Consider the following 10,427-nt stretch of genomic DNA (forward strand, 5'->3'; position numbering starts at 1 on the left):
ATGCGAAAGAAACGACCTCCAAATTCGATAGTGGCGGAACAATGGCTCTATTTCCTCACACATTGATGGACCATTTTGACGCATTTCTGGTGATGCTCAAAACGTGAAAGTAGGCGAACAGAACGGTACACAATACACACTAAACGATGCGAAAGAACCAATCCCGAAATTCGAACAGTGAGCCATTTAACTCCCTCTTTAAAGCCCCGTTTAACTCACCTCGGGTGATGCACAAGACGAGAAATAGGTGCAGAAAACTTAAAAAAAAAAAAAACACACACACACACACATTAAACGATGCGAAAGTAACGATCTAGAAATTCGATAGTGTCGGAACAGTGGGTCATTTTTGTCACACCTTGGAGGCTCATCTTGACACACTTCTGGTGACGAACAAAACGTGGAAATAGGGGCACAAAACGTAACAAAACAGGCACTAGTCAATGCGAAAGGAAGGACCTCGAAATTCGGTAGTGGCGGAGGAGTGAGTCATTTTCGTCACACTTTGGAGGCCCATTTTGACACACTTCTGGTGACACACAAAACGTTCAAAACAGGCACTAAACGATGCGAAAGAACCGACCTCGAAATTAGATACTGGCGCAACAGTGAGCCATTTAACTCCCACTTTAAAGGCCTGTTTAACTCACTTCCGGTGACGCACAATAGAGGAAGTAGGTACAGAAAACTTTTTTTAAAAAATAGGCACTAAACGATGCGAAAGAAACGACCTAGAAATTCGCGTGTCGGAACAATGGGTCATTTTGGTCACACTTTGGAGGCCCATTTTGACACACTTCTGGTGACGCGCAAAACGTGGAAATAAGGGCACGAAACGGCACGAAAATTCAGTAGTCGATGCAAAAGGAAGGACCACGAAATTCGGTAGTGGCGGAGCAGTAGGTCATTTTCGTCCCACATTCGAGGCCCATTTTGACCATCTTCCAGTGACGCACAAAACGTCGAAATACGCGCACAAAAGGATTAACGACCTCGAAATTCGATAGTGGCGGAACAGTGGGTAATTTTCGTCCCATCTTGGAAGCCCATTTTGACCCACTTCTGGTGACGCACAAAACGTGAAAATGGAGGCAAGAAACAGCACGAAAATTCAGTAGTCGATGCAAAAGGAAGGACCACGAAATTCGGTAGTGGCGGAGCAGTGGGTCATTTTCGTCCCACCTTCGAGGCCCATTTTGACCACCTTCCAGTGACGCACAAAACGTCGAATTGACGCACAAAAAGGTACGCGATGAAAAATTAACGACCTCGAGATTCAATAGTAGCGGAACTCTTGGTCATTTTCGTCCCACCTTGGGGACTCATTTTAACCCACTTCCCATGACGCACAAAACGGAAGTAGACGCACAAAACGGCACAAAATGATGTGAAGAAAACGACCTCGAAATTCATTGGTGGCAGAAGAGCAATAATGTGTTCCGCCGTATTTGTAGGCCCATTTTGAGCCACTTCCGATGATACACAAAATGTGGGAATAGGCGCACAAAGCGACACAAAACACGCACAAAAGATGCAAAACAAAGAACCTCGAAATTCGTTGGTGGTGGAACAAGTTAATGACGCCGTGAGCACCGATATAAGTATATGCTGTAGTTCTTATCAGGGGGCGCGGTGTGTCAGTGGTAGAGCGTTCACCTGGTCAGTGGTAGAGCGTCAGTTCCCTGGTTCGATCCCAGCTCGCGCAGTTTGGACTTTGTGGTGGACAAACACCGTACTCGTGGATTTTCTCGGTGTTCTCCCGTTTCCTCCCACTTTCTTCATTTCCCATCATCACCGTCTCCTTTAGCCTAACCGGCATAATCGTGGGACGTAAAACTAAAGATTTCATATCATTTTTTGTAGTTCTTACCATCAAAGCTGAGAATTGCATGGTCCAATTTTTTAGCCAAAGTAGAAGCCCAACCGGAATAGTGATGTCAACCGGCCCGGCTCGGTTCAACTGAGCGTACAGTTTGAGCAGGTTTGGTTGGGATTACCCATCGACTGGGCTCAATTGAGCCAATGGCTTGAACCGGCTCGGTAAAGACGAGTTATCGACTCGGCTCGATTGGAGCCAATGGCTCGAACCAGCTCCGTTGAAACGAGTCCACAGGCTGGGTTCGAGTTAGCTTAACTGAGCCAATGGCTCAAACCGGCTCGGTTGGATGAGCTGTTGGCTCGGCTCACTTCTCTGTTCGGCTCGATAAGTGAATGAGCTGTGAGCGAGCCGCTTGAGTCGTTGACAACCCTAAACCAGGGTCGAGCAGTTTTAAACATGTTTGGCTGGAGTCCCATAACTTCTAACAATTTTTGGCTCGAGCCCGAATACTTGCTCCTCCTGAACTCAAACCAAGAACCTCGTGACTGATGTCCTTGCCTCCTGAAGATTTCTTGACTACCGAGATCGACAGTTAACTAATTTTTAGTATTCCGATACAAACCGCCTATATTCCATGTTTATACAGGTACACGGTGTTATAATAATAATTAGTTATAGTAGTAGTAGTAGTATCATTGATAATTATATTGTGTATGTAGAATACTTGAAGATAGTAGTACTTGGAACTACACAAAGGATTTAGCTCGAATTGGCTCGTCTCGACTGGAAACTCGATCCGAATTTGAGTCGAGTTGGGGGAAATTTTTCGAGCCGAGATCTCGAGTCGAACTCAAAAATGTCTGCTTCGAGTCGAGTCGAGTTTTAAAGAAAACTCGCTCGAACTCGCTCGTGCTCATTCCTATTGTACGCATGACGGGCATATAGAGTTCTTTCGAGGGGGATAGAACCATAAACATAATATATTTAAAAATTACTTAGTTTCACGGCTTTCTTCCCAGGGGGGGAAAGGGATGATAGGTATCCAGCATTTCTTATAAGTACCTTATTTGAAATATGTAAAACAGTAACAAGTGGACAATACAATATACATACATCTTCTTATCTTCAGTTTTAATTGCTGATTTCAATTGCAATTAACAATTACAATTAACAATTACAAGTTTCAATTGTCAATTGCAATTAACAATTGAATGTTTCAATTGCACCCTTTGCAATTGACAATTAACAATTAAAAGTTTCAATTGCCTGGTGACCAATTAGCAATTAACAATTGACGAAAATTTAATTGCAAATTTTATGATTGAATTCAATTGCAATTGAAATTAATTGTCAATTACAAATTGAAATCAATTGCAATTGAAATCAATTGCAATTGATTTTCAAAGCAATTACTTTCAATTGATTGATCAATTGCAATTGATTTCAATTGATTTTGCCCAACACTGCCCTCTAGGCTACTAAAAACTGAGCAGCACCTGTTAAACCATACTTTGCCCTTTAAACCATACTTTGCCCTTTGCTCCTCGAGCACTAGTTATCGAGAAAATTGGCAAAAGTATTTTTAACTATTTACTTTAACCCCGTAAAAACGATGGGCTTTGTGCCAAATAAGTAAAAAAAAATCCTGAAGCAACGTGAAAGAAACCAAGTACAAAGTTTCAACCAAATTGGTCCGTTTGTTAGAGCTGTACTAAATGATCGAAGATTTCCCGTTACTACGTTCTTAGTAGAAAAGCAAGAAACTACGTCAATTTTCCACAGAACATAGCGATCACCGCCATGACACCCGAGCGTATTAAAGCGTTATATTTCTGATCTGTAGGTCAGTGTTTCAAATCGTCTCACATCCGTTCATAGTTTTCTTTCTTTTCTTGCTTTTCTTAATGGCTTGCACGTAATCGATTAACTCATCCCCTCGATTGAATTACTTAACTATTTGGTTAGCTGAGTGATATTCAGTTGCAGTAACCGAGAGCTCGGTGCGACAAAGCAACTGGGTTATTAATATCCGAATGTTGGCTACTTTAACACTCAGTGTAGAAAGGCTTATAGAACATCTATGCCCGTTCATCTGTCTGCCTGTCTATTGACAGATATCAGAGCAAAAACGGTAACATGTATCAAGAACCTGTTCTTTGAAATCGATTTAGTGTCCGAATAGGCCTAATAGGTTTCATATCCTCCGTTAACCTGTTATTGAAACCAAAAGTTGTTGCAATTTGCGGTTTCAATTCTTTCGCCATAGAAAACATTAACAAGTAACGAAAGCAGTTTCTTGCAACCGAATCAATGTCTCATGAAAACATGTCACCATTCACAACAAACTACTAAAACCAGAAATAGTTGAGATTTACTACTTCCGATCTAATATTGATTTTCATAGGGCAAAAACGGTAAAAGATATCGAGAAGAGGTGTTCTAATCTCTTCAGAGTTCCAAGAATACATTTTATATCCTACGATGACACTGCATTCAAGCCGGAAGTGGTAGAAACCAATCATTTCCGGTTTTAACGCTCATCGCTATAGACTAGAAGCACTAAAATATAGCGAGAAGAGTTTTTTATTTTAATTTTTGCAATGGGCTCAGCATGCCGAAAACAGGTTCTATCTCTTCCGTTAATCTGTTATTCAAACCGGAAATGGTTGCCATTTTTTGGTTTCAACGTTTTCACCGTTCAACAAAAATGGTAATAGATAGCGAACAAGCGGTGTTTTGCAATTGGTTCAGCTTCTTCTTAAGGAAACAACACCTGCAATACTGTACCGAAACCGGAAGTGGTTAACACTTACTAGTACTTCCGGTTCCATTAATAATTTCCATAAAGCAAAAACGATAGATCAAGAATTTTTTTTTTAAAATAGACTCAGTTTTTCCAAGAATAGATGTCATATCTTCGGTTAACTCACTATTCAAATCAGAAGTGGTAGAAATCAACCGTTTCCAATTTTACCTAGAACAAAAACTGCAATAGATAACAACAAGTTGATTTCAGCAATCGATTCAATGTATTGATAGAACATACCATTATCATCACCCCCAACAATATCAAAACCGGGAGTGTTTAGAATTTTAGATATTTATTTGTATAGAACTAAAACGGTAAAGGGTATCAGAAAACTGTTTCTGGCATAGGTTTCGGCGCCCCAAGAATGAGTTTTGTCTCCAATTTAATCTATCTATTCAAATTAAAATTGATAAAAATCTACATTTATTCAATTACAACACTGATTGTATTGTGAATAAAACGGAAGTAGTTAGTGACAAGCAGTTTTTTTATATGGACTCAGTACCAAGCATATTTTCATCTTTGACTTTTTTTTAAAATTTATTTTTATTGCAACCAGAAGTGATAATCAATTACCACCTTCAGTTTAATGTTGATCTCCACAAAACAAAAATGTTAAAAGATAGGGAGTAATGGCTTTTTACTGTGGATCCAGCGTCCGAGGAACACAATCTAACTTTGATCTCGATTACAACCAGTAGTTAGAGATGTACTACTTCAAGTTTGAGTATTGAATCCATATAGTTTCGTAATCTACCGTAGTTTCACACTGTGAAACTAAACTCACTTGTTTAGTTTAACGTTGAACGTTCATACAACGAGGCTAGGGAGATGATGATGATAGAATGGATGATATATGGAGAAATTATGAAAGTGAGAGAAAGTGAAGACCCTCACACACAGTATTTGTCCCCCAGGAGCTATGATCGAACCAGGGACTCCATGAATCAGAGCTGAGAGTTCTACCACTGAGCCACCGTGGCCCTCATATTCGTTATAGTAGCTATAATACTTTCATATTGAGCCTGAGCATGGGCGTCTCTGGCGGGGGGACGGGGGGACGTGTCTCCCCCAATATTTTGAAATACGAAATATTCAATATTTTATTTTAATTTTATTTATTTAGATACTCACTAGCAGTTAGATCATTTCTTTTGATGTCCCCCCCCAAATTTTACATGCCAGAGACGCCAATGAGCCTGAGGAAGTTAAAAATTTATTATCCATAAACTGATATTGAGCACAATCCTAAATTAATTGTTCAACAACTGCTTCCGATCAATTACCAACCAGTAAGCTCTAGTAAATATTTCACTGAGTGTCTTTCAACCTTGAACTCACAGCTAACATTAGGCATTCAAAAGAAAAAAAAGTAACATCCTCAATTCACTCTATGGAACTAAAAGAGCACATAATTGCTCAGACACAGTAGTATCGCACTCTGAAAGTTGATTAACACGCATATTAATAAGTTTTAATTGTACATTTTGTTCTAAGTTGCAATGCGAGATGGAACTCCGAGTTTTATTAAGTTAGAACTCTTTTGAACTCTTTGAACTCTTTTCATTTGTTTACTAGTCCTACTATCATCACTCATTACAAAATGAATTTGTGTGACATTTCATAAACCACGAAATTTTCCCACACCGGGTAAGGTGCATTCTCTTTTTGACTTCAGAATCCGACATAATGTATTCATCAAATAGTAACTAATAATAATAATAATAATAATAATAATAATAATAATAATAATAATAATAATAATAATAATAATAATAATAATAATAATAATAATAAATAACACAAAGCACAATACAGTTTTTATATCACCTTTAGCTAAACCCCAAATTTGTTATTAAACATTTACTTCCTCTTTTGAAATGAAATACAGTTATCGGTCATTAACGTGCAAAGACGCAGACAAACAATATACAAGAAATAAAGCGTTTCTTTTTCAATAGAAATAAGAAAAAACACACAGCTGACAGCATACAAATGACAGATAAGAACAGGTGTTTTTCAAAGTCCAGCTGAAAGAAATTGTTGAAATCACTTTGTGTCTCCAAGCTATCTTGTTTACGCACCAGAAAGACATTAATAAGGCATGATGATGTTTTTTAACGTACCACCAACCTCGTAACCTACTACAAGCAAGATCAAGTAAAGTCAACCAACCTATCTATTGTATTATAAGTAAAAAGACTCGTAAAAATAAACTGCCACACATCTGGATGGACTGAACATTTGCTAGGTCCCTTCAAATATCTTAAGTAATCAAATACTTGGCTCTAAGCCCATACCCACAATCTATTAAATGTATTTCTGGGGGAAATGACGCTGAACTTAAATTGTACAAACGCAAGAATCTCACCTTTCGATGATTTTATCAATAAGAAGTAACAAAAAGCAATAAGAATGGACAGTCAAGTAATTACCTAACAACTAGGATAAGAAGAATCTTTATCAATTTTCTTTGACAAAATTATTTAACATGTATTGTAAATTATTTCAAATGTTTTTCCATATTTAAATTAATATGGCTGATGACCCTATATTCTAGAGCTGAAACTATACATACATTTTAAATTCCAGAGCTGAATTATATCAAGTTTCCGTAGTTGCGTGAAGTATGGCAATGGACAAAAGCAAATAGCGGGTTGGAAAATTAAATAAGTAAATAAATGTATATGTTTCAATAATAAATGCTAAAGTAAATGTCATTATAATATCTCTCTAAATTTGACACAATTACTATTGACAAATACTCAGCTACTACGTAATTTGACAAAATAAGTTTCACTACCGAAAAGATGGAAGTACAGTTAATTCGACCAAGGATATCATTAAATGAAACATTAGGCAACATTGTATGGGGGCAAGTGATTTACCATCATGCCTCGATTGAAAATAAGTGATAAACAACATTTGTAACCATAAGATGCACGAATAAATATAATTACTAAACCAAACCAATAGAACGAATAATAATAAAACCAATTTCTCAACATACTACAACTCCAACAAATTCCATTTCCATTTCATTCGGCGTCCGTAGATGCCGTGTAATTAGGCCAAAACTTAGGTTTAGATGGCCTGTTCCGTATGATTGTCCAAAATAAAGTTGCATTAATAATAATTACGATTTATAACACTTAGATGAGAGAGAAAAAAACTACGACTAACGAAGATAAAATCTAACTACTGTTTCCATGACGATTAACGTTTGATGCACTGTATAAACACAAATGATGGTTCGTTCTACAATAGTTTGGTTTATTAATACTATGAATGTTTGTATTCATTGTAACAAGTTGTGTTCATTCCACACAATTAGCTGGAAGTGTCTATGTTCTGGTTGGATTCTCACCTGTCTATACATTTTCTCAATATCAGCAGTCAATGTCACATTATGTTGTCTAAAACGCACAAGTAATTGAATTAAATCACACTGCAACCTAGGTCTGACAAGTAAGTTATCGTTCATTGACACATTAGACGAAGTTTTACAGCTACCATAGAAAACAACTCTCAACTTTGTTGTGGAACTGGAATCTTTTAGCGCTGCATGATGTGGTAAGCAACATACTTCCCTCTTTGATTTCAGTATTTCTCTCTCTGTAATAGACTGAACACACACACAAAAACTACTATTATACACAGTTAGTATCCAGGGAACTCTTAATTCAGCCTTTCGGCTCTCATTTTTTCCAGGATACTTTGCGGTCGGTGACGTCACGTGGAGGTATTGCCAAGGATGTTATAAAAATAGAGGATCTGTCCATATCACAAAATTGTGAAGCCATACGTATCCTTTGATTGGTGATTTTCTTACCTGTCAAAGGTTATTTCGGGTAATTTCTTCCCACTCCTATTTGTACACCCATACGTGCAGCATGTAACCATTGTATAATATACATCTGAAGCAAAGACAAACGACAGACACACCTCATGTCTACATATGAAGATCACAATGTTTTGGCAAACATACGTGATGATCATTCAGTTACCTAATAAGATGAAGATATATGGATAGACATTTATTTTATAACGTCCTTGGGTATCTCGAGATATCGTTCAAGAGAACAAGTGTAATGCTGCATACGCAAAAGTTCCTCCACAAGACGTCACGGACAGAGAGTCAATCAGAATGCTAAACGTGAACTGAGGCTACTGTTATTTTATATATCCTGGTTAGTATCTATTCAATTTGCTTCTTCTTCTTCTGTTGTCAAGTTACATTGAACAAAAAACTAAATTTAAATAAATTAGTTAGGACTAAACATAGTCCCCACCTTTGAACGTTCTAGTTCAAGATACTGTACACACAAGAAATGAATTAGTTCAGTATTTGAAATGAACTATATAATTGAAACAAAATGGTAAATTAAAAATCTTCTTCCTCGATCAAATGACAATGGGGATACTTTCACAACTGGTCTTTTATAAACTCCATCTGAGGTCTTTACAGCCACTGCACGAACAACGTTATCGCTTCCAGGATGAATATTTACAATACGTCCCAACTTCCATTTTAAAGGAGGTAAGTTATCTTCCACAAGTAAAACTAAATCACCTTCCTTCACATTGTTGTTTCTTTCCACTACTTTGGACGCTGTTGTAACATAGAGATATATTCCACACTCTACCTGTTCCAGATGTTCTGCTGAAGTCCTTGCACTAATTGCCATCTTGACAGTCGATTAAGTTTCTTTTCTGTATAATCTGGTTCAGATAATGCCAACATTGGAACTCCAATGAGAAAATGTCCTGGAGTCAGACTACACAAATCATTGGGATCTGAAGACATAGGGGTAATTGGCCGTGAATTCAGGCACGCTTCAATTTGACACAACACAATTGAAATTTCTTCAAAATTTAACACAGCATTTCCTACTACTCTTTTCAAATGATACGTCACTGATTTAATTCTGGCCTCCCACAATCCGCCAAAATGCGGTGCATAAAGTACATTAAAGTGCCACTGCATGCTTTCCTTACTAAGATAACCTGTGTCATTAATGTTATGACGATCAGATTTTAGCAGCTTAACAAAATCTTTTAGCTTTTTCCTAGCTTTGACGAAAGTTGTAGAACAGTCACTAATTATATCCGTTGCTTTCCTCTTACGAGCAACAAATCTTCTTAGAGCAGCTAAGAAAGCTTCAGTTCTACAATCTCTCACATTTTCTAAATGGATTGCGGGAGTGGTAAAACATACAAATAATGAAATATATACTTTGTAAATTGTTTGCCCTCTGTCTTTAATTGCTTTGAGATGAATCGGTACACAATAATCTATTCCTGAACGACTAAATGGATGAAACTGGGATTTACTCTTGAAGCAGGCATGCATCACATCTGAACTAGCCCAGTAGATAGGGATGGGCACGAGCAAGTTCGAGCGAGATTTCTTTGAAACTCCACTCGACTCGAAAGAGACATCTTTGAGCTCGACTAGAGAACTCGACAAGAAAAATTTCCTCCAACTCGACTTGAATTCGGGTCGAGTTTCGAGTCCAGTCGTGCCAAAACGAACCAATTCAAGCTAAATGCTGTGTGTAATTCCAATTACTTTCTTCACGATCCTGCATAGACAATATAATTATCAATGATACTACTGCTATAACTTATTATTATTATTATTATTATTATTATTATTATTATTATTATTATTATTATTATTATTATTATTACGATTATTGTTATTAATATAACAATACCATGTATCATCATGAAAGATAAGCGGTTGACGACAGCAAATTGACTGTCGATCTCGGTCGTCGAGAAGTCTTCAGTAGG

At 37.4% G+C, this 10,427-nt stretch overlaps 1 protein-coding gene across 1 annotated transcript; it reads right to left on the bottom strand.

The window, feature by feature from the left end:
- Positions 1–9,270: 9,270 nt before the first annotated feature.
- On the bottom strand, positions 9,271–9,981 carry LOC145667545 (uncharacterized). Its single transcript, XM_081735019.1, has one exon. It carries the CDS (start codon positions 9,979–9,981, stop codon positions 9,271–9,273), a length of 711 nt encoding a protein of 236 aa, XP_081591145.1.
- Between the last annotated feature and the right edge of the window lie 446 nt (positions 9,982–10,427).

The sequence above is a fragment of the Thermobia domestica genome, chromosome 13 (assembly GCF_964235325.1).
Source record: "Thermobia domestica chromosome 13, izTheDome1.hap1.1, whole genome shotgun sequence".
Taxonomy (NCBI): domain Eukaryota; kingdom Metazoa; phylum Arthropoda; class Insecta; order Zygentoma; family Lepismatidae; genus Thermobia; species Thermobia domestica.

What these genes read in the sequence shown, in the direction of transcription:
- LOC145667545 (XM_081735019.1), bottom strand. Translation starts at nt 9,981, where the DNA reads ATGCATGCCTGCTTCAAGAGTAAATCCCAGTTTCATCCATTTAGTCGT.